Source organism: Stenella coeruleoalba, assembly GCF_951394435.1.
Source record: "Stenella coeruleoalba genome assembly, chromosome: X".
NCBI lineage: Eukaryota > Metazoa > Chordata > Mammalia > Artiodactyla > Delphinidae > Stenella > Stenella coeruleoalba.
Window position 1 is genome coordinate 55,596,468 of NC_137152.1, and position 25,068 is coordinate 55,621,535.

Here is a 25,068-nt window from a genome sequence, read left to right on the forward strand (position 1 = left end):
TGTCAGAAAAACATTTTCCTCCTCAGTAGCATAGTTTTGATGTTAGTGAGGAACATTATTGTTTATTTAGAGCAGCATTTCCCAAATGTGGTTTATAGGTATTCTCATAAAATGTCCAATGAAAGAAGAGGTCCATGGTCAACTAAGTTCAGGGAACCGTGTATATACTATTAAAGGCTTAGGGAAGTCCTGTAGTCAAGAAACCTGTTTTCTGTTTTCCTAATTTATTTGCTCGTGAAATCTTTTTTTCCAGTGATAACTATTAACACATCGTAGAACAGACTTTGGGAAACTTGGGTGGGGGAGGAACTTAGCCTTAAGTGGCACCTTCCAGATAACACTTGAAAACAAGAGCAAGAGCCCTTAGGTGTTCAGATAAGAGAAGTCCAGCATAGAGTCTTAAGGCAACTGACTTCCCGGTTAAGTCCCAGTGTAAGGGTTGGTCATTGGTTGGCAGAACTGAACATGGTGGTTTGCACCTGGGTTCTGGTGGCGCAGGCGCAGGAGCAGCCAGCTGTGGCAGCGCATTAGTTTTGGCGCAAGCGAGCCTATGCTGCAGGGTCACTTTTGGCTGGTCAGAGAAGGAATAATGATATCACCTTCTTCCCCCCTCCCCCAATCTTTTTTTTTCCCCTTTATAAATTTTCCCCTTTCCCTTTACCTCCTTCCCCTCCCATCTTCTTCTTTCATTAACCCCTCCTAAGGCATGTTATTTGAAAGCAATTGAGACGCAACCGAACTTTGCAGTAGCTTGGAGTAATCTTGGCTGTGTTTTCAATGCACAAGGGGAGATTTGGCTTGCAATTCATCACTTTGAAAAGGTTAGTCGTTAAATTAATAATTGGTATTTTTGAAGTGCTTATGTATGCAGGGTGTTTCTACTAGAACTAAATAATAGGCCTTTACTTAATCAGTCACATAATATCTTTGTTTCTCTGACAGTATTGCAGCATTTGCTGGATGGTATATGGCAGTTTCCAGTTTAGCATTGAAAATGTACTTTAGTAATTAAAAATTCTTTTTTTAAACGGGCAGCTTTACTGTAAAGAAGCAGAGTTTCTTGGTGAAAAGACTGATTCCAGATCTGGGGCAGGAAATGTACAAAAATAATCTGGAGTGCCTTGTTGTGCCAGAAAGCAAGGAAGTTTTGATATATTTATGTCAAAAGGACTCAAGAGGCAACTGGAAGAGGCTCCTACTGGCTAAAGATGGGAGTTGAGCATCAATGGGAATAATAACTGAAATATATTGAAACTTATCAAATACATTTAAGTTCATGAGTATAATTATACTAAGAAGAAATTCATGGGTCATCTTTGGAAGATAAGGAGCAACTCATTTTGAGAACTGGTTAAACAGTTGTCCTCTCTCTCCTGTATGAACTGGACATCAGGGTAACCCAGTAGTTGATGGGGGAAGTTTCTCTTTATACAAGTGTTCCAGCTAATAAATGAAGTAGGAATGATAGAATCAGAGTATAACCAATAATAAATTTAGGCATTTATCAGTGGCAAAAAAAAAGAGACACAACCAGACATTTTGTACCTTGTGATAGAAGTAAGTACTTCCACCAGTGAAGTAGCCTTGCAAAAAGAGCAAAGAACCCAAATCTGATTATGCTTGTAGTTCTACCAATTTACAGGAAATACATGGGACAGGGAAACATAATAAGCACATTAAAGGACACCATAGGGGTGCAGTCAGCAAATTCAAACTATGGGAAGCTGTATAGGACAGTGATCTGATTTCTTCAACAAATTACAGGAATAAAAATGAAGATTTAAATTAAACTTTTAATTTAAAAGATTTAAAGAAACTCACAAAGACATGTTAATTGTATGGGTTTTATTTGGATCCTCAATCAAAGTTAATCAGAAATTGGACCACTGAATGGATATATGATACTAAGGAATTGCTGTCACTTTTTTAGGTGTGATATTGGTATTGTAGTTATGTTAGGAGGAAAAAGTATTCCTGTATTGTCCCTAAAAATTTTCAAATGAACTGATATGTCTGGGATTAGCTTCAGAATGATCTGGGAAGAGGGCGAGTTAGGTTGGAATATAGATTAAATAAAATTGAATATGATTTTTTAATTGTTGAAACTGGGTAATGGAGACTTGGAGGTTATACTCCTCTGCTTTGGTATATATTTGAAATTTTCCATAATAAAAAAATTTGGGGGTGGACATCTATTACTATAGACAATCTAAGTAAGTTAAGTGCAACAGAGTTGCCATCTAAGTGAAGAGGAATGTTCTTAATGAGTCTTAAATATATTCACAGTTACTCATTACCTTTACCTTTCAGTATTTCAGTTCAGGTTTCCATTCATTACACTATAGGAGTACCTACTCTCTTGCTCTGTGGTTCTCCTTGGTTGCACATGAGGAGCTTGTAAAAGATATGGATATCCTGGCCCCGTTTTCAGAGGGTCTGATTTAACTGGCCTGTGATGGAACCCAGGCTCCATTTAGGAGGTGAATTCTAATATACTGCCAGTGTTGAGAATTACTGCTGTAGATATATCTGGTCATATTTTAAGACAGCTTCAGAACTATCTGAATGAACCATTTAATGGTTAGTATCCCCTTGAAGTAATGTATCTTACTGAGTATACAGCTCTAATTACATATCTTACTAAGGTCTGAGTATACAGTTGTAGTTACTGAGGTATGTATTTCCTTATTCAGTTAGAGCTTGCTGCTTCTTCCTGCCATTATTTTTTTAGAAGAGCTAGGCTGATTAATTGAGAATAAAATGGGGCCAACCATGAGAAGTGTTCAGCTCAATAAAATTGGAGCAGACCCAATTTAAAATTTTTCCCTTCAGGACACATTTTGCTCTTACATTACATGGGAAGTTATTTTGGTAACATTGAGATTTGTGAATAATGAGTGGGTACTAAAATAATTGGGTTTTAAAAATGAAAGAAATAAGATTTAATTATACTAGAAAATGTAATTGGAGGTCTAAAATTATCTCAGACTAAAAACTTGTAATTGGGAAGTTAATCTGAAATCCTAACTTGCTCTAAGTAACTGTCTTGCAATTTTTAGGCTGTCACCCTTGACCCCAATTTTCTGGATGCTTATATCAATTTAGGAAATGTCTTGAAAGAGGCACGGATTTTTGACAGGTGAGGTTATTTGGAGTTTTTGTTGTATCAACACTTGAGAGTTTGGACTGAAATTATCACAGTGGGTCATTGAAATACACTTTCCTTTTGTTACTTTCCCGGCTCAGGTCTGCTGTATTACCTTTTATTATAGGTTTATTGTTGCCTGACTTCATTGTTGGCTTTTCACGAAGCCATTATCCTTCTCACTAGGAGTTTAGTTGAAATTTCCTTTATTGTAAAACTATTGAAATGGTTATCTTTTAGACTAAATTATTCCTTCTGTCTGATTCAGAAAGCTAAGTAAATCCTGACTTTTAACTTTTTGTTGCTGTTGTCAAAGGAAAGTCTGTTTCTTATGGGGGTATAGAAAATTTTTCAGTGTAAAAATACATTTTATAAAGGTGCAACTTTGATTTTTGAGGTTAAGTATAGTATGGCATGAATTAATTGTAACTAGTTATAATTGATATACTTTGATAGAATGAAATAATTGTAACAAAGCATCCATTAAAAGTTAGTTGCATTGTGTGTGTGTGTGTTTCTGTTTATAGAGCTGTGGCAGCTTACCTTCGTGCCCTAAGCTTGAGCCCAAATCATGCAGTGGTACATGGCAACCTGGCTTGTGTATACTATGAGCAAGGCCTGATAGATCTGGCAATAGACACCTACAGGCGAGCTATTGAATTGCAACCACATTTCCCTGATGCTTACTGCAACCTAGCCAACGCTCTCAAAGAGAAGGGCAGTGTAAGGATTTTTATTCAGTCTCTTTCTTTGTTACCTGATGGCATTAAAAAAAAGTCATTTTTGTACATATTGTCATTAAATATTGAGGTGGTAAATTGTTTAATTTTGGAATTATAGATGAGAGGAAGAATAGCAAAAATACCTGTTTTCTGGAATATTACCAGCCATTAGGCTTAACTAAGCAATTGTTAGAATAATATCAGTGGCGACTCTGTGATTCCTCTGTGTAGGTTTTTGAATAGTTTGTTTTGTTTTTTAGGTTGCCGAAGCAGAAGATTGTTACAATACAGCTCTCCGGCTGTGTCCCACCCATGCAGACTCTCTGAATAACCTAGCCAATATCAAACGAGAACAGGGAAACATTGAAGAGGCAGTTCGCTTGTATCGTAAAGCATTAGAAGTATGTTGAGGGTGGTGTGGCTGGGTATTTTGTCTGTGTGATAGTAGAGGGAAGGCAGTTAAGTTTGCCATGTCATCCACCTCTTTTGTAAAAGTAGATAGTGGGCAAATCATTCGTTGAACCAGTAATTGAGTACCTAAGGTATGAGTGAGGTCCTGTGTGACATTCAAGAAAATCCTTAACATTGAGTTTGTTATTTTATGGGTAGATAAGATTGGCACAAAAAAATTTAAACAGTAAGCTAGAGTTCAAGAAGAGTTACCAGTAAATATATAATTTCAGTACCTGATGGCTGTAATGTTGGTTGGTAGGTGTGGTAGGAGTTTTGAAGAGAGATGCTAGAGTTACCAGCATAAACTAAGATGAGGAGAGGTCTACCTCATTATGTTTTGAAACACGGAGAGGTATAAAAGAAAGGAAGAGGTAGAATTTGAACTACTTGGCTTTGAAGAATGAGTAGACTTGGAGAAGGTGGAGAGAAGTGTAGGGATATAAAGGTGCTTGAGCGAAGTTCTTGTTGTGGTAAGTTATTACTGCTGTTTTTAGCAGTTATTTTTTTTTTTAAACCTCAGTTATCATCTTGAATCTTTATAGGTCTTCCCAGAGTTTGCTGCTGCCCATTCAAATTTAGCAAGTGTATTGCAGCAGCAGGGAAAACTGCAGGAAGCTCTGATGCATTATAAGGAGGCTATTCGGTAAGAGACTCACAGCCTTATTTTTTTCTTCTGAGTTTTAAAATGTTTGGCATTTGGCACATTTGGTATGTGGGACTTTTAATAATAGCAGACTAAATTAATATTAGAGGGGGTTAAAGGTTTTTGTACTAGAGAAATAAAATCTTTGTCCTCTCCTTTAGAATCAGTCCTACCTTTGCTGATGCCTACTCTAATATGGGAAACACTCTAAAGGAGATGCAGGATGTTCAGGGAGCCTTGCAGTGTTATACTCGTGCTATTCAGATTAACCCTGCATTTGCGGATGCCCACAGCAATCTGGCTTCCATTCACAAGGTACTATTTTTTATATATATTTTATTACAATATATGCATCTTAGCACCTAATGTTTTTAATTTTAGGAAAAAATTTAACCATCCCACTTTATTTCCAGGATTCAGGGAATATTCCAGAAGCAATTGCTTCTTATCGCACTGCTCTGAAGCTTAAACCTGATTTTCCTGACGCCTATTGTAATTTGGCTCATTGCCTGCAGGTAAAGAATAATGGGCCAGTAATTGGCTTTCAGGGTTGTAATCACTTTTTAATTGTATGTGCCATATTAATCCAAGCTTGGCTGGAGACACTGTTTTTTAATGGGTTATCTGACATTACTTTAGGCCAAAGACACATAGGATGTTAAGTCTTGGAGTAAGGTTTTCTGGATAATAACTTCTTTTTGCCTCCTCTAGATTGTCTGTGATTGGACAGACTATGATGAGCGAATGAAGAAATTGGTCAGCATTGTGGCTGACCAGTTAGAGAAGAATAGGTTGCCTTCTGTGCATCCTCATCATAGTATGCTATATCCTCTTTCTCATGGCTTCAGGAAGGCTATTGCTGAGAGGCATGGGAACCTCTGCTTGGATAAGGTGCGAGTCTTTCATTTTAATCTTTTCGTCGTAAAGTAAAACACAGATACAGAAAACTACATGAATCAAATTTATGGCTTAATGAGTTATCATAAGGTGTTTACCACCCAAGTTGAGAAATGAAGCTTCGTGAGCCAGTCCAGAAGCCCCCCTCCCATTGTGTCCTGTCTTGATCATAACCCCTTCCATTCTATAAGGTGGAATCCTTAACTGAAATACTTAACAGTAGGCTGATGGTGTTTTCCTTTAATTTTGAAACCATAGTTTTTATAAAGTGTTTGGTATTTTCTACTCACCTTTGGGAATTAGAGCAGTACTTGATCAAAGGTGGGAATTTTCTCAGCAGAATAGAGCAGAGTGCTAGGTGTAATTGTGTTTTTAAAAAATGCTTCCCTACAGAATTTTCTAAAATGCAGGGTTTGTCATGCTCTTCCCACTCTGCTTCCTTCCTACAACTTTAACTTGCTTGGGCTACTTCATAGGCCTCAGGAACAGGTCAAAGTATGAAGCATATTATACAAATTGCTAGGGTTGTATTAGACTGGTTATATGAATTAAAGAAGTATTCTGGGCATACCATTCCTAACAGGTATGCTTTTAGTCAGTTTTCCTAGATGAAAATTTACATATAGACTCAACTTTACTAACAAGCACTGAATTCCATTGGTAGATAAATGTCCTTCATAAACCACCATATGAACATCCGAAAGACTTGAAGCTCAGTGATGGTCGACTGCGTGTAGGATACGTGAGTTCTGACTTTGGGAATCATCCTACTTCTCATCTTATGCAGTCTATTCCAGGCATGCACAATCCTGATAAATTTGAGGTAAGACTAGTGTTGCTCTAGAGTCGCTATTTATAAAACCAAACAAACCCACAGTGGTAGCTTTATAGTCACCTTTAGGTGTTAAGCCCAGTGTCTTTTGGAAAGATTTGAGCCAAGGTTATTAAATATACTATGTGCTGCCTTTCAGGTATTCTGTTATGCCCTGAGCCCAGATGATGGCACAAACTTCCGAGTGAAGGTGATGGCAGAAGCCAATCATTTCATTGATCTTTCTCAGGTATGTGAAACTCTTATACTTACAACTTTCTTTTTTTTGTTTTGAGTCCTTTCCCTCTTTTTCTTGATGAGTCTGGCTAATGTTTATCAATTTTGTTTATCTTCTCCAGGAACCAGCTTTTAGTTTTATTGATCTTTGCTATTGTTTTCTTTGTTTCTGTTTCATTTATTTCTGCTCTGCTCTTTATGATTTCTTTCCTTCTGCTAACTTCGGGTTTTGTTTGTTCTTCTTTCTCTAGTTCCTTTAGGTGTAAGGTTTGATTATTTATTTGAGGTTTTTCTTGTTTCTTGAGGTAGGATTGTAGCTATAAACTTCCCTCTTAGAACTGCTTTTGCTGCATCCCATAGGTTTTGGATCATCGTGTTTTCATTGTCATTTGTCTCTAGGTATTTTTTGATTTCCTCTTTGATTTGTTCAGTGATCTCTTGGTTATTTAGTAACGTATTGTTTAGCCTCCATGTGTTTGTGTTTTTTACATTTTTTCCCCTGTAATTGATTTCTAATCTCATAGCGTTGCGGTCGGAAAAGATGCTTGATGTGATTTCAATTTTCTTAAATTTACTGAGGCTTGATTTGTGACCCAAGATGTGATCTATCCTGGAGAATGTTCCATGTGCACTTGAGAAGAAAGTGTTATCTGCTGTTTTGGGATGGAATGTCCTATAAATATCAATTAAATCTATCTGGTCTATTGTGTCATTTAAAGCTTGTGTTTCCTTATTAATTTTCTGTTAGGATGATCTGTCCATTGGTGTAAGTGAGGTGTTAAAGTCCCCCACTCTTATTGTGTTACTGTCGATTTCCTCTTTTATAGCTGTTAGCAGTTGCCTTATGTATTGAGGTGCTCCTATGTTGGGTGCATATATATTTATAATCGTTATATCTTCTTCTTGGATTGGTCCCTTGATCATTTTGTAGTGTCCTTCCTTGTCTCTTGTAACGTTCTTCATTTTAAAGTCTATTTTATCTGATATGAGTATTGCTACTCCAGCTTTCTTTTGATTTCCATTTGCATGGAATATCTTTTTCCATCCCCTCACTTGCAGTCTCTATGTGTCCCTAGGTCTGAAGTGGGTCTCTTCTAGACAGCATATATATGGGTCTTGTTTTTGTATCCACTCAGCGAGCCTGTGTCTTTTGGTTGGAGCATTTAATCCATTCACGTTTAAGGTAATTATCGATATGTATGTTCCTGTGACCATCTTCTTAATTATTTTGGGTTTGTTTCTGTAGGTCCTTTTCTTTTGTGTTTCCCACTCGGAGAAGGTCCTTTAGCAGTTGTTGTAGAGCTGGTTTGGTGGTGCTGAATTCTCTTAGCTTTTGCTTGTCTGTAAAGCCTTTGATTTCTCCATCAAATCTGAATGAGATCCTTGCCAGGTAGAGTAATCTTGGTTGTCAGTTCTTCCCTTTCATCACTTTAAGTATGTCATGCCATTCCCTTCTGGCTTGTAGAGTTTCTGCTGAGAAAGCAGCTGTTAACCTTATGGGAGTTCCCTTGTATGTTATTTGTCGTTTTTCCCTTGTTGCTTTCAATAATTTTTCTTTGTCTTTAATTTTTGCCAGTTTGATTACTGTGTGTCTCAGCATGTTTCTCCTTGGGTTTATCCTGTATGGGACTCTCTGTGCTTCCTGGACTTGGGTGGTTATTTCCTTTCCCATGTTAGGGAAGTGTTTGACTATAATCTCTTCAAATATTTTCTCTGGTCCTTTCTCTCTCTCTTCTCCTTCTGGGACCCCTATAATACGAATGTTGTTGCGTTTAATGTTGTCCCAGACGTCTCTTAGGCTGTCATTTGTTTTCATTCTTTTTTCTTTAGTCTGTTCCACAGCAGTGAATTCCACCATTCTGTCTTCCAGGTCACTTATCTGTTCTTCTGCCTCAGTTATTCTGCTATTGATTCCTTCTAGTGTAGTTTTCATTTCAATTATTGTATTGTTCATCTCTGTTTGTTTGTTCTTTAATTCTTCTAGGCCTTTGTTAAACATTTCTTGCATCTTCTCGATCTTTGCCTCCATTCTTTTTCCGAGGTCCTGGATCATCTTCACTGTCATTATTCTGAATTCTTTTTCTGGAAGGTTGCCTATTTCCACTTCATTTAGTTGTTTTTCTGGCGTTTTATCTTGTTCCTTCATCTGGTACATAGCCCTCTGCCTTTTCATCTTGTGTATCTTTCTGTGAATGTGGTTTTTGTTCCACAGGCTGCAGGATTCTTGCTTCTGCTGTCTGCCCTCTGGTGGATGAGGCTATCTTAGAGGCTTGTACTTCCAACTTTTTATTTTGAGCAAATAGTGAATAAAACTGTTGGTGCGTAGCTTGTATCCTCAATTTTCTTTTTTAAATTTAATTAATTTATTTATTTTTGGCCGCTTTGGGTCTTCATTGCTGCCCATGGGCTTTCTCTAGTTGTGGTGAGTGGGGTCTGCTGTTCATTGCGGTGCACAGGCTTCTCATTGCGGTGGCTTCTCTTGTTGTGGAGCACAGGCTCTAGGCGCGTGGGCTTCAGTAGTTGTGGCACGTGGGCGCAGTAGTTGTGGCTCGTGAGCTCTAGAGCGCAGGCTCAGTAGTTGTGGCACATGGGCTTAGTTGCTCCATGGCATGTGGGATCTTCCCGGACCAGGGCTCAAACCTGTGTCCCCTGCATTGACAGGCAGATTCTTAACCACTGCGCCACCAGAGAAGCCCATATCCTCAGTATTTTCCATGACATATTTAACATCAGCTACTACATACCTGTGGGCAATTGCTTCGATCTTATTTCCTTGATTGTTTACATTTATTACATTGCATTTATAATCAGCATGGATTTTTGCTGAGTTTGCAAATGAAATAGAAATATGGTGTATTTGTGTGTGGTCGTAAAACTTCTCTGCGGATTGAGCTAGCACTTGTGACAGTAGATACCTAATATTACCTGAATAAATTGAACAAAATGGTGGCTTGGAAGAAGAACAAAAAAGTCATTTAAAGGGCCTTTGCCGGGCTTCCCTGGTGGCGCAGTGGTTGAGAGTCCGCCTGCCGATGCAGGGGACATGGGTTCGCGCCCCGGTCCGGGAAGATCCCACATGCTGCGTAGTGGCTGGGCCCATGAGCCATGGCCGCTGGGCCTGCGCGTCCGGAGCCTGTGCTCCGCGACGGGAGAGGGGGAAAAAAAAAGGGCCTTTGCCTTTGGTTTTCTTTATTTCTTATACTTGCTCCATTGCTGTTTCCTCTAGGAGCAAAAGTTTTATGATAAATTAATATTGAAACCTGTGAGGGAATGAATTTGCTGCAGGTATGGACTAGAGTTTTTTCTTATAGACGCTGTTGGCCACTTTGGTGACTAACAGAGGTATGTATGGTATACCCAGTAATTCATATATATGAATCATTGAAGTCCTAGCAGAAGGATTGTGAGCCTCTTGTCATTTCATAAATAATTTCTACCAACGTCTTTTGTGTTATGGCTGTTGCTTTGGAAATATACCTGACCATTTTTGATGTAGGGTTGGACTCTGACCAAGAAGCATATGGCCCTCCACCTCTGACACCTTTTAGGATTCACTGCTTATTGACTGAAGTCTAAACTCTTTAAAATATATATTTATTAATTTTATATATATATATATATATATATATATATATATATATAAATTGAAATGTAGTTGACGTATAGTGTTACGTTAGTTTCAGGTGTACTACATAGTTATTTGCATACATTATGAAATCACCATGATAAGTCTAGTAACCACCTGTCCCCATACAAAGTTATTGCAGTATTATTGACCATATTTCTCATGTTGTATGTTGTATCCCTGTGGCTTGCTTGTTTTATATCTGGAGGTTTGTACTACTTAATCCTGTTCACCTATTTTGCCCCCTCCCTCCCTTCCCTCTGGCAACTTTTAAATGGCTGAGGAATATTCCACTGTGTATATATACCACATCTTCTTTTTCCATTCATCCATTGATGGACACTTAGGTTACTTCCATATCTTGACAATTGTAAATAGTGCTGCAGTGAACATTGGTGTGCCTGTATGAAGTCCAAGCTCTTCAGTGTGGCCTTCGCAACCTTTCTAAACAAACAACCTTGTTTGCCAGAGCTTTTCACCCATCATTAGCCCTCAGTTATACCCTATATCAAATAGAAGTGATCTACCCATTTTTTAAACCTACCATGCACTTTACTCTGGTTCTTTATTCATACAGTTCTCTGTTGAGATTGTATTCTGTCCAGCTTCCTCAAACTCCTGTCCATCTTTTTAAAATTTTTATTTATTTATTTATTTTTGGCTGCATTGGGTCTTTGTTGGTGTGCGTGTGCTTTCTCTAGTTGTGGCGAGCGGGGGCTACTCTTTGTTGGGGTGCGTGGGCTTCTCATTGCGGTGGCTTCTCTTGTTGTCGAGCATGGGCTCTAGGCACGCGGGCTTCAGTAGTTGTGGCACATGGGCTTAGTTGCCCCATAGTGTGTGGGATCTTCCCGGACCAGGGCTCGAACCCGTGTCCCTTGCATTGGCACGTGGATTCTTAATGACTTGCGCCACCAGGGAAGTCCTCCTATCCATCTTTGAAGGCCCATTTCAAATATCAACTCCTCTATGAAGCCTAGTTTTTTTTTTTTTGGTTGCGTTGGGTCTTTGTTGGTGTGTGCGGGCTTTCTCTAGTTTTGGCGAGCGAGGGCTACTCTTTGTTGCAGTGCACGGGCTTCTCATTGCAGTGGCTTCTCTTGTTGCAAAGCGCAGGCTGTAGGCATGTAGGCTCCAGTAGTTGTGGCACACGGGCTTAGTTGCCCCGCAGTGTGTGGGATCTTCCCGGACCAGGGCTCGAACCCGTGTCCCCTGCATTGGCAGGCGGTTTCTTAACCACTGACCCACCAGGCAAGTCCCAAGCCTAGTTGTTCATACGTTCAGTCTAGAGGTAAACTCTCCTTCCTCTGTATCCTGTTTGTATAATGCTGTGGGCCCATTTTAATGGTACTTAACCATGTTTTTACCCTGCATTAATGTAATTTGTGTTGTTACCACTTTTGCATCTGGGAATTTGAATTCTGTTCAATGCCATTAACACTAATTGAATCAGTTTTAGATTATACATAGTATAAGTTCTTATTTTTTTATTCCATAGATTCCATGCAATGGAAAAGCAGCTGATCGCATTCATCAAGATGGTATACACATCCTTGTAAATATGAATGGTTATACCAAGGGTGCTCGAAATGAACTCTTTGCTCTCAGGCCAGCTCCTATTCAGGTAAAGGAAATAATGATAATTACTCACAGTGTTTATTGGGCTAAGAAGACAGTGATAGGTTTTTTCCCCTCTTTGGTTAACTGTCCTTTGAAACAATAGGACAGACATGCTTGACTTATGAAAAAAAAGTGTAGTTCTTGAAAATGAACAGGGACAAAGAATTTTGAGTGAGAACACAGTGCCCACAGGAACATGTATATGGAGACATGCAATTTGTAGTTGGATGTAAACCGTTGTTCTGTCTTGTAAATTGGAAAAACGGTTTAGCACTTAGAAGTTTAGTCTAAAATATTACTTGATTGCTCTTGGCTAAGGAAGTCCACCCTCCTTGGTTGTTTGTTTACTTATTTAATTTTAAGCTATTTGCTGAAGGTTCTTAGTCAGTTTTTGGTCTGATTTTTTTTTTTTTCTTTTAGGCAATGTGGCTGGGGTACCCTGGGACTAGTGGCGCGCTTTTCATGGATTATATCATCACTGATCAGGAAACTTCACCTGCTGAAGTTGCTGAGCAGTATTCTGAGAAACTGGCTTATATGCCCCATACTTTCTTTATTGGTGATCATGCTAATATGTTCCCTCACCTGAAGGTAGGTAGAAAAACAGTGCTATAGGGGAATTGCAAAGAACTGTAGTCATTTATTTCCTTGCTGCTGTTCCTGTGCATCCTAAAAGATATGTCTGAAACTTTTTTTTCAATTAGAAAAAAGCAGTCATCGATTTTAAGTCCAATGGGCACATTTATGACAATCGGATTGTGCTGAATGGCATCGACCTCAAAGCATTTCTTGATAGTCTACCAGATGTGAAAATTGTCAAGGTCAGAACCTGGTCAATACTGTCATTGAAATTAAGTTATCTGCATTTGGGATCTTTCCCTAATGATGTATTTTGTGTAATTATTTTAAGATGAAATGTCCTGATGGAGGAGACAACGCAGACAGCAGTAATACAGCTCTTAATATGCCTGTCATTCCTATGAATACTATTGCAGAAGCAGTTATTGAAATGATTAACAGAGGACAAATTCAGATAACAATTAATGGATTCAGTATTAGCAATGGACTGGCAACTACCCAGGTGAGAAGAGAATAATAGAACATACTATCTACCACCAAGTATACATTTATCTTCTTTACATCTCATAACTCTAGGAGGTAAGCATCATTACTTCCGTTTTATAGATGAGGAAATGAATTCAGTGGAAACTGGCATCTTATATAGGTTTGTTTGATTTTAAAAGTCTCTTGGATTCAGCCAGCAGGTTACTTAATGAGAGTCTTCTGTGTTAATACCTTGTTATTCTCTGCCTGTGGCTTTACTCTTACCAACGGTGAACTGTCTGTAGGCATCATACAGTGTCTTGCTTCTGTAACTCATCCTTTCCCCAGTTAAATCTTACTCATCTTTAAGACTTTCAGTTCAGACAACTCCGCCAGGAATCTGTTTCTGTCCATATCCCTGACCTCTCCTTCCCTGCTCCATTGGTACCTGTATTCTCTGTTCTTGTAGTATTTGGGATATATCTTTACATCCAGCACAACACATTATAATTCCCTGGGTTTGTATGTATTCTCCACTGAATTGAATTACTTTAGGGTCCGTGTCTTAGCCACAATAATGAAATACGTGCTGAGTAAATATTGGGTTGGCCAAAAAGCTCGTTCAGGTTTTTTTATAAGCTTGTATGAAAAATCCGAATGAACTTTTTGGCCAACCCAATATTATATATTGCATACTTGAATAAGTGAATATGTAACTCTGTCAAGAGATCATAAGGCAAGGATCTCTGACCTCTTTAGGAGTTAACAGTTTTAGTGGTATAGCAGTTTATACAAAGAATGCTTGAAATGAATTAAGGTAAAGGAATTAATCACCCGTAATGTGTATTAGGCCTGAACTGTCCTTTGAAACAATAGGGCAGACATGCTTGACTCAAGGAAAAAAAAGTATACTTCTTGAACTGCACAGGTACAAAGAATTTTGAGTGTAGAACAACACAATGCCCGTAATGTATGAGATGTCTATCACACCTGGAATAGTTACATAACAAGGTAAGGCACTACCCAGATGTGTGGGAATTGCAAGATAAGACTGTAATTGTGTATGTAGATGCTCAGAAATAGAGCTGAACAATGAGGAGAGGCAGTTTTAGTAGAGATTTTTCAGTAATTTAAGTTTAGTCTTGAAAGGTGGGTGTGATTTAGAAAAGGATATTTCGTACATGGAGAAAAGAGTGAGCAAAAGCTTGCTGTTGGACTAATAGGGTTTTGAAGAGAACTTTTTGGCTAGAGTGAGATGTTTCATAGTGCAGTCCCCCCCAAATTAAGATAATGCTCTAACTTTTTTCCTTTAACTTAATGTGTCATGAATATATTCTCATTATAGTTCAACGACATTACTTTTAATGGTTATACCAGTTTGCATCGTAAGGATTGTTTATTGATTGAAAAATAATCAGACTGGGGACTTCCCTGGTGGTCCAGTGGTTAAGACTCCGTGCTCCCAATGCAGGGGACCTGGATTCGATCCCTGGTCAGGGAACTAGATCCCGCATGCCGCAACTAAAGACCCCACATGCTGCAATGGTGCAACGAAGATCCTGCGTGCCACAACTAAGACCTGAAGCAGCCAAATAAATAAATAAACAAATATTGAAAAGAAAAGAAAAATATCGGACCATGTTTACTTTAAATATAATCATATATTTTTTCTTGTTCTAGATCAACAATAAGGCTGCCACTGGAGAGGAGGTTCCCCGTACCATTATTGTAACCACACGTTCTCAGTACGGGTTACCAGAAGATGCCATTGTGTACTGTAACTTTAATCAGTTATATAAAATTGACCCATCTACTTTGCAGATGTGGGCAAATGTGAGTGTGTGTAGATTCATTATTAATGTCCAGAGATTCTCGTAAAGATTCTGTATATAGGTCGTCTTGCTGAGGCTGCCACCCCATCCTCCCATTCAGGAGCTGTTGTGCTAGATTATTGTGATAATCTTCAAAAGAGCTGTAGATTTCAGCAATTTTTGATTTGTCCTTCAAGTGTCTAAATATCATATAATGAACTTTTAAAATTTATGTGTTCAAACGCAGGGATCAGCAAACTTTTTCTTAAAAGGCCAGGTGGTAAATATTTTTGGTTTTGCAGTCTATACTCTCTGTCACACCTACTCAATTCTGCCATTGTAGCAAGAAAACACCATACTCATTATATAAATGAATGAGTATAGGTATGTTCCAATAAGTTTTTATTTACAAAAACAGGCAATATGCCAGATTTGGCTCATAGGCTATAGTTTGCCAACCCATGGTCTAAGCTGATAGCAAAGCTGTTACGTATACTCATCCACATTTTACATCATTCTTGCAATATTGTAGAGTTAGAACCAGGAAGGAATTGGCTTATGCCGTTACTTCTCAGTCATTTCATCATACCAGTTTGCATAAGCAGGACCTCTGAAGCTTCTAAACTTTGCTATCCATATCTGCCTCTTTTTCCATAGAGCCTAAAATGGAGATAGTTCTTGGTTGACTTTTTTTCTGATTAATATCTGGGTTTTTTGGTCTGTTTTCTTTTTTTAAAGGACGAGGGAGGGTGGAGAAGAGGAAGCAGATGAGTACAGGTTTACTATCCCTGAATCTTCACTTCCCCATTTCAAAAAACCTGAAAACCAAAAGCATCTTCATAAGTTTGTGGTACATTTATTTGGTTGGCAGCCACACTGCCTGAACTGATGTTAGGCTATTTATGATTCTTTATTTATTCCATTTAGTATGAATATTCCTACATCTTGATGCAGAGATACTAATATGTTGGTTTGCAGGGAGTTGCCGCTGAGAGTGTTATGTAATTTATATATACTGTACTACTTCTTAAAAATCTGAAATATTCTAAATTCTGAAATCCATCTGTTCTCATGGCTTTCAGAGATGGGATGGTGAACTTGTATGATACATTGAGTAGATGTAGGTCTAAATCGGGTTGGCGAACTATGGCCGATGAGCCAAATCCAGTCCGCTGCTTGTTTTTTTGTTTGTTTTTTTATTTTGGCAGTGTGGCATGCGGAATCTTAGTTCCCTGACCAGGGATCGAACCTGAGCCCCCTGCAGTGGAAGCATGGAGTCCTAACCACTGGACCACCAGGGAAGTCCCAGCTGCTTGTTTTTGTAAATAAAATTTTATTGACACACAGCCATGCCTACTTACTTACATATTGTCTATGGCTTTCCAGTGACAAGGGCAGAATTGAATAGTTATGACACAGTCCATGTTGGCCATCAAAAGCAACAGTATTTGCTCTCTGGTCCTTTACAGAAAATGTCTGCTGACCCCTGATCTAGATTAGGCAAATAAAGTTTGGCAGGTGTGAACTAACTTTATTTGTTGTACCATGGTGGGGGATTTAAAATTTGAAATGGAAAATTCCTATCTCATGGACAAAAATCACTCCTAGTATCAATTCCCACAGGACATAGCTGCCTCAGATTTTGCCAATTAGTAACTTGTTTTGTCTTCTTGCATCAGTCTCCTCTTTCTTTGAACTGTCTTTGGGGACAGCTAAGCAGAACAGGAACCTATAGCTCAGTTGATCTAATTCATCTATGTGAAAGAAAGACTTAAGTTCACGGTAGGCTGCTATCTGGGTGAAAAGAATAGAGTATGGTAGAATTACTAGAAATTTATGGGAGCCTTTCTTGAGAAGGGCAGAGCTGCTATTAATACTTGCTCTTGTTTTCCCTATTTTAGATTCTGAAGCGTGTTCCCAATAGTGTACTGTGGCTGTTGCGTTTTCCAGCAGTAGGAGAACCTAACATTCAACAGTACGCACAAAATATGGGCCTTCCCCAGAACCGTATCATTTTTTCACCTGTTGCTCCTAAAGAGGAACATGTTCGGAGAGGCCAGCTGGCTGATGTCTGCTTGGACACTCCACTCTGTAATGGACACACCACAGGGATGGATGTCCTTTGGGCAGGGACACCCATGGTGACTATGCCAGGTGAGCTGCTTCCTTGTTCTTTTTAAAATCTCCTTGGGAGAGACACTTCCAGGTGAAATCATATGTACTAGAAGCAACATTTAGGGCAAGATGATAGAAAATGAGACTTGTTCAAGTCTGAACACTCTTCATCTGCATCGTGTGGATATTTAACATAAATAACATTAATAACTGTGTGCTATTTGCATTCTCAGATGTGCAGTTGTTATCTTTCTTATTGCAGGAGAGACTCTTGCTTCCCGAGTTGCAGCTTCCCAGCTCACTTGTTTAGGCTGTCTTGAGCTTATTGCTAAAAATAGACAAGAATATGAAGACATAGCTGTGAAACTGGGAACTGATCTAGAATAGTAAGTAAACTTTTCCATGAACAAATTATATGGTGAGGTGAAGGAAACAAGAAAAATTTAGAGAGAATATAGGTGTTATGAAGTGAAATCATAAAATAAGGGTAATATAAAATAAATGAATTAGTTGTATGCTCTCTGGATGGGAGAAGGACTTTTTATTATTTTAATTTAATTTAACTTGTTATTTATTTTTGTGGCCGCACCATGCGGCGTGCGGGATCTTATTTCCCCGGCCAGGGATCGAACCTGTGCTCCCTGCAGTGGAAGCATGGAGTCTTAACCACTGGACCGCCAGGGGAGTCCTGAGAAGAACTTTTTAAACTTCCATAAATAAAGTGATCATTAGGTTTCACTATGTAGAGTAAATGCTGAATAAAAGTAAGTCAAGAGAATTAAAAGATGTAAACTAGCTATATTTCAATAAAAAAAAGAAAATTAAAAGGCAAACGAGGGAAAAAAATCTGTTCCTTAATGTCAAATATTAATAGCCTGGCTATATAAAGACTGAAGAATATTTACATTTTAAATCCCTTAATAGGAAAGTAAGCAAAGAAATGACAACTGACTAAAGTAGAAATACAAATGGTTAACAAGAAAGTTTCAACCTCTGTAGTAGAAATAAATATTTATTTTTTAATTTATTGGCCTTGCCACCTGCCTTGTGGGATTTTAGTTCCCTGATCAGGGATTGAACCCACGCCCTTGGCAGTGAAAGCGTGGAGTCCTAACCACTGGACCACCAGAGAATTCCCTAGTAGAAATAAAATAACATTGAGGTACACCCATTATTTACCTATAAAATAAAAGATTTTTAATATGATACCAATGATGAGGGAGCACTGAGGTGCTGACCTTTTCATACATTGGTGAGTAAATTGGTAGTCTTTTCAGAGCCCTTAAAAAAAAAAAAAAAAGCTAGACCTTTGACCCTAAGAATATCCTTGTGATAATATTTGGGCATGACTTAAATGCCCCCAAATGGGTGGGAATTAGAGAGATGATGCTTAAATAAATGATGCTTTATCCATACAATAAAATAGTGTTTATCTCTTAAATGAGATTTTTCTTTGGGTATTACATGTGATTTTTTTTTTCTTTGTGTTTTCTGACAAGTAGCATATTATGTAGAAGTTTAAAGAAGCACCCTCTTTGAGTCAGACTTCCTGGGTTTGAATCCAGGCTCTCTCACAAGCTTTGTGACTTTGGACAAGTTAGTCTCTATGTGCCTTGGTTTTTCCATCTGCAAAATGGGGATGAATGATAGTACCTACCTTGCAGAGATGTGAGGATTAAAAAAAAGTGTTACCGGTCAGAATGGCCATCATCAAAAAATCTACAAACAGTAAATGCTGGAGAGGGTGTGGACAAAAGGGAACCCTCTTGCACTGTTGGTGGGAATGTAAATTGATACAGCCACTATGGAGAACAGTATGGTGGTTCCTTAAAAAACTAAAAATAGAACTACCATATGACCCAGCAATTCCACTCCTGGGCATATACCCTGAGAAAACCATAATTCAAAAAGAGACATGTACCACAATGTTCACTGCAGCTCTATGTACAATAGCCAGGACATGGAAGCAACCTAAGTGTCCATTGACAGATGAATGGGTAAAGAAGATGTGGCACATATATACAATGGAATATTACTCAGCTATGAAAAGAAACAAAATTGAGTTATTTGTAGTGAGGTGGATGGACCTAGAGACTGTCATAAAGAGTGAAGTCAGAAAGAGAAAAACAAATACCGTATGCTAACACACATATGGAATCTAAAAAAAAAAAAAAGAAGGTTCTGAAGAACCTAGGGAACAGGACAGGAATAAAGATGCAGACGTAGAGAGTGAACTAGAGGACACGGGGAGGGGGGAGGAAGGGTAAGCTGGGACGAAGTGAGAGAGTAGCATTGACATGGATGCACTACCAAATGTAAGATAGATAGCTAGTGGGAAGCAGCCGCATAGCACAGGGGGAGATCAGCTCGATGCTTTGTGACCACCTAGAGGGGTGGGATAGGGAGGGTGGGAGGGAAACGCAAGAGGGAGGGGATATGGGGATATATGTATACACATAGCTGATTCACTTTGTTATACAGCAGAAACTAACACAACATTGTAAAGCAATTATACTCCAATAAAGATGTTTAAAAAAAGAGAAAAAGTGTTCCACGTAAAGCACTTAACAACAGTTCTTGGTACATAGTAAGCATTCAACAGATGTATGTTAAGCATTTATTTATCATTTTCAAAATTTTCTCCCCTGAACATCATATACAGCTAAGAAAAACTAGTGAAAACTTTGAGCCCAGGCATTAAAAAATTAATTTACATGTCCATCATCCCAGAGATAACTACAGTAAATAATTTAGTGTATTTTCTTTTTGGAACTTAGTTGACTTCATACACTACTTTTTCCCAACATTTTATTATGAAAAAGTTCAATTTTATAATAAACACTTATATACCTACCACCTAGCTTCTGCCACTGATAATTTTACTGTACTTTTATCACATTCCATCTGTTTATTCCTATATCCATTTAGAAATCCATCTTATTTGAAGTAAACTGCAGATATCAGTATTCTCCCTAAATACTTCAGAATGGCCATCATTAACTAGAGTTTAATACTTGTTTCTTTTGTCTTTTGAGGCAGAATTTATATACAGTGTATACACAAATCTTTTTTTAAATTAATTTAATTTTACTTTTTTAGTTGAAGTATAGTTGGTTTACAGTGTTGTTTCTGGGGTACAGCAAAGTTGATTCAGTTATATATATATATTATATACACATGTATATTCTTTTTCATATTCTTTTCCATTATGGTTTATTATAGGATATTGAATATAGTTCTCTGTGCTGTACAGTAGGACCTTGTTGTTTACTTTATCTACGGTAGTTTGTACCTGCTAATCCCAAATTGGAATACACAAATCTTAAGTGAGTTTTGAGAAATACCTTTATAACCCAGGCCTCCAACAGCATGTAGAACATTACCATCACTCCAGAAAGTTCCTTCACACCCCTTCTCAGCTGGTCCTCCTCACCAACCCTCAGAGACAACCACTGTTCTGAATTTTTTTTCCACCATAATTTATTTAGTCTTGCCTTTCTAGAACCTTATACAAATAGAATCATACAGCATGTACTCTGAAGGCTTCTTTCAATCAGGATAATGTTTTGAGATTCATCCGTGTTGTTGGCTCATATCAGTAGTTCATTCCCTTTTATTGCTGAGTGGTATTTCAGTGTATGGATGTACCACAGTTTAACCATTCTATTGACGTACAGAACTTTATTTATTTAGTTTTAAATTTATTTTATTTTAGTTATTTTTGGCCGCTTTGGGTCTTCATTGCTGCGCGCGGGCTTTCTCTAGTTGCGGCGAGCGGGGGCTGCTCTTCGTTGTGGTGTGCGGGCTCCTCATTGTGGTGGCTTCTCTTGTTGCGGAGCACGGACTCTACGTGCACGGGCTTCAGTAGTTGTGACACACGGGCTCAGTAGTTGTGGCTCGTAGGCTTTGGAGCACAGGCTCAGTAGTTGTGGCGCACAGGCTTAGTTGCTCCGCGGCATGTGGGATCTTCCCAGACCAGGGTTCGAACCTGTGTCCCCTGCATTGGCAGGCAGATTCTTAACCACTGCACCACCAGGGAAGCTGACATACAGAACTTTAAAAATAACACAAAGGTATTTTTATTTGGAAGGTAACATTAATATGATCATGGTTGGGTTGAGGCCAACAGATATGCATAGCTGTTTTACTAGTTCTGGCACAAAAAAAACATTAAAACAACCTTTCTATTAATTGTTTTTTAAAATGCACAAGAGTATTCCAGCTTCTGGTTCTAAAGTAATAACTCTCTCTGTATAAGAATAGTCTCATGACAAATGATATATTCACAACAGGAGGAGAGAGAGAATTCTATCTTCTTTCCCCAGAAGAATTGATTGCTTTTTTTTTCCTGTTTCTGAACAGAACCATAGTCTTGGTGATATTAGGAACACTTTTTTTTTTATATCTAAATAAACAACTCAGTTCATGTACAAGGGGAAAATTAAAGCAGTAGACGTACTGTATTTTTTCCCCTTGAGTGTTTTCCTATTTCATTAAAGCATTCATAAAATGAATACTTCCATCTTATGTTTGTGCCTTAGCTATTGTAAATGATGCTTCAGTGAACATCTTTGCATGGTCAGGTATGTCTGAGATTATTTCTGTTGAATAGATTTAAAAGTTATTGATAGGTCATAGGGTTATGAACATTTATGGTTCTAATAGACACATTGCTAAGTTGCGTATTAAAAGGGTAAACAGTTTATGTTCTAACCAGTAGTACGTAGGAATAGACGTGTCATTGCCAAGTGTTATTTTTATTTTAAAGGTAGAAATAAGATGAAGTGGAGAAAGCATGGTGTCTCTTGGATATGCTTATTTAGGAAAGAACAGTGTTTTCAGGGGATGTGGAGGTGAACTCCATTATAAGTGTTTAACATTATGTTAGCTGTGACCTTTCACTTTTTTAGCATTGAGGTAAGGGAGGGCCAATCAGAAGAGAAAGTTTGGTTATGTAATTTACCATAAAGGTGTCTAGGTGTTTATGGGGGCTAGTTCTGAGTTTCTGCTCTGATTTGTAAACTTGGATCTCTTTTTATTATTCAGCCTGAAGAAAATTCGTGGCAAAGTCTGGAAGCAGAGAATATCTAGCCCTCTGTTCAACACCAAACAATACACAATGGAACTAGAGCGGCTCTATCTACAGATGTGGGAGCATTATGCAGCTGGCAACAAACCTGATCACATGATTAAGCCTGTTGAAGTCACTGAGTCGGCCTAAATAATGACTGTGTGCACAGGAGAATTACCCCTGTACCTGAGCCTCAACCTTCTGGGGGAAAGGGAACTACTTTTTACTTATCTGTACAATATCATGTTGCAGATGGGTGACAGACAATGATAAGAAATAGCACAGCCAGACTTGCTTCCTGCATGATCCTGATAGGGAGAGACACAAGAGATGGGAAACTGCTGTTCCACAAGGAGTCTCCATAGAATTTTGCAGCAGCCAGGTGTTGCATAAGTCTGGAAGGTCTGATCTCCCTTGGTCTTCCATGGGATGGATGGTTAGTGTGGAAGGGAGATAGAGATTGCCCAGCCGTTTTGTGATTGTCATGGATTGATTGAGTCTTCTGAATTTTTTTCTTTATATTTTGGGTATTGGAGCTTTTAAAAATGTTTGGTTTCAGGTATTTTTATTCATGTGAAGTATATATAATTCTCTTGAGATAAGGTTTTAAGCTAAAATATTCCTTGTTTTAGTTTCTGAACTCTACAGATAAATGGGGACTTTGCTGGTGTAGTCTTTTTATAGGTTTTATAAACCACTTGAGCCTATATCAGTCATTTTAGTGTCTGACATAATGTTTGGAACTATCAGTGCTTTGTTGGTTTATAGATGATGGCTTAAATTCTTTTTCTGGTCCGTTTCCTTCTTCCCTTCCCCTCACTTTAAAAATTCTCCTGTAACTTGGCTAACAAAAACCCAAGTCTGATTCAAAACCTCCCAGAGTGTTTCTCTTAAACACATCATCTGGTGCCAAATGAAGATTCTTAGGAGTGATTATTAATTCTGAAGGGCACAGTTGTGGTACTGTCACTGATGATAATAATAATGGATTTTTGGCCTAGAGTTTTGACCTATTTCACCAGTGTTTTACCGTTGACTGCCCCTCTATGCTGCTTCCAACAGTGATAGTGTGTGATACGATTTTTACTTTCATTTCTAAAGTTTGTTTTTTTTTAAGTGAGTCCTGTTCTTCCTTTTTCTTTCAGCAGAAATGAAATCCCAGGTAAGTATAAGTATTCAAATATTTGATCAGTAAGTCACAGTTATCTCCAGTACATTAAATAACTTTCATCAAAAAACATTTTATAGGTAAAAAGCTCTGAAGGACCAGCTATGTATATGATAATTATGTTTCAGACCTTCCAGGGTATTATATATAATAACTTGTCTTCTGGACGTGGTCTTGAAGTCTTTATGGATTCAGCCTCAGTAGTAGCGAACTGCACTGCTACTTGGTTTGGAGTACAAATTAGACTTTAGCCCTCCTGGAGGTTGAGTTTTTGGTATTGAAAACCATAGGAATAAAATTATTGTATTTCAACAAAGGATCGAGGGCTTGAGGCTTAAACAAGCCAACATATGAATATATGTTTTTGTCTTGCTGTACTGCACATATGCTGTCTAGTAACAGATATTTTGTCTGCTAGTAGTGTTCTAGATTATGTCTTTCCAAAGTGCTGAGGCAGTGCACCTATTCTGTAGTTGCAGCTGATGCCTGAATGTATCCTAGCTGACAAATTGATTAATAAGAACTTGAATTTCTGAAAGATTTGTACTGTTAACCAAAATCTGAGCAAGGAGTCTCAAATGTAATTCTTAGCCAGAATTACATGTTAATGAAACATTTAACAGTGTAAATCAAGGAACATCAGTGTAGGGATTTCTTTTAATTTATTTTTTACCTGCTTGAAATATCAGTTAAAGGTTGCCAGCTTGGTTGCAGATGAACGGACGTTTGAAGTTCACCAAACTACTTAATGTGGAATAGGATAATAGACTTCCAGCGCCCTCAAGGCTGTGACCTTGCAGCCATTTTACATAGCACATCATCCTCCTATAGGGGTGAACCTTTCCCTGGCCCGAAAAGTAGCCGCTCTGGTTGAAGCTTTGCTTATTGTAACAGGCTTTTGTTTCCAGGTAACATGTCTGTGGAAGACTTAATTCTGAATAGAGATATAGATATTACTGGAAACTAATTGTTTTTTCTATTATACTCTGCTTTATCAAAAAAGTAAAACATTTAAATTGTGCTACAGAAATTCAGATGTTGTCTTGCAATCTTTAAACAATAAATGAATGATTTGCCCTTAATATGGCTGATGTATTTTGTGTTCTGTTAAATTGAGCATTGGATGGAACAATAGGGTCCTCCAGTTATGAAATCTATATTTGAACAGCTCCAAACAACAGAAGGACCAGATTTCCCTACAGTGCAGCTATGATAGTAAGAATTATTTTGTTTTCTCAGCCAAGTGTGGTGGAGCATGGGTCAGGTTGGTGTATGATCCATTAAGACTTAACAAAGCCTGAGACTCCCAGCACACGCATTTGTGTTTGTTCCTGTTCAGCTTATAACCATTCTGGCTTCTTCATCTACCCTTGTAGTCTCATTCTTTATGTGGACTATTCCTTCCCACTCTGTATGGTGATTGAACTCAACCACCAGTATGAGGGAGGAGGATATCCATGCATCAGGGACCAGAACAGGCTGTTTAGCTGCCTGTTTTCTCAGAGAGATAACCAATTTTTTTTCAATAAAATGTTAGGTAATTTACCTCCCAAGTTCTGTGGATTGAGACCCTCAAAGCCCTAATGTGGGTTAGTGTTTGTTTCTTGGAAGATGGGGCAAGAAAGATGTCCAATAGATTAGTCGTAAGTTCTTTTTTTTTTCTAATATCTGTTTGTTTATTTGACTGCATCGGATCTTAGTTGCGGCATGTG

The 25,068-nt window shown here is 38.2% G+C and overlaps 1 protein-coding gene across 4 annotated transcripts in view; it reads left to right on the forward strand.

Annotated features, from left to right (window-relative positions):
* The window catches only part of OGT (O-linked N-acetylglucosamine (GlcNAc) transferase), a 37,164-nt gene extending 12,734 nt beyond the window's left edge, over positions 1–24,430 (forward strand). For 2 of the 4 annotated variants that reach the window (XM_079911735.1, XM_079911736.1), the window contains exons 5-22: positions 705–821; positions 3,060–3,139; positions 3,673–3,868; positions 4,128–4,268; positions 4,863–4,963; positions 5,125–5,278; positions 5,377–5,478; positions 5,675–5,854; positions 6,525–6,683; positions 6,832–6,921; positions 12,026–12,151; positions 12,568–12,738; positions 12,852–12,968; positions 13,058–13,228; positions 14,872–15,024; positions 16,904–17,156; positions 17,380–17,503; positions 22,164–24,430. In XM_079911735.1, coding sequence (XP_079767861.1) covers positions 705–821; positions 3,060–3,139; positions 3,673–3,868; positions 4,128–4,268; positions 4,863–4,963; positions 5,125–5,278; positions 5,377–5,478; positions 5,675–5,854; positions 6,525–6,683; positions 6,832–6,921; positions 12,026–12,151; positions 12,568–12,738; positions 12,852–12,968; positions 13,058–13,228; positions 14,872–15,024; positions 16,904–17,156; positions 17,380–17,503; positions 22,164–22,338 — 2,610 coding nt within the window. In that variant the 3' untranslated portion in view covers positions 22,339–24,430. Of the gene's footprint in view, positions 1–704; positions 822–3,059; positions 3,140–3,672; positions 3,869–4,127; positions 4,269–4,862; positions 4,964–5,124; positions 5,279–5,376; positions 5,479–5,674; positions 5,855–6,524; positions 6,684–6,831; positions 6,922–12,025; positions 12,152–12,567; positions 12,739–12,851; positions 12,969–13,057; positions 13,229–14,871; positions 15,025–16,210; positions 16,877–16,903; positions 17,157–17,379; positions 17,504–22,163 lie in introns of those variants that run through there. The other 2 variants (XM_079911737.1, XM_079911738.1) reach the window with 2 other exon arrangements.
* The last annotated feature ends 638 nt before the right edge of the window (positions 24,431–25,068 follow it).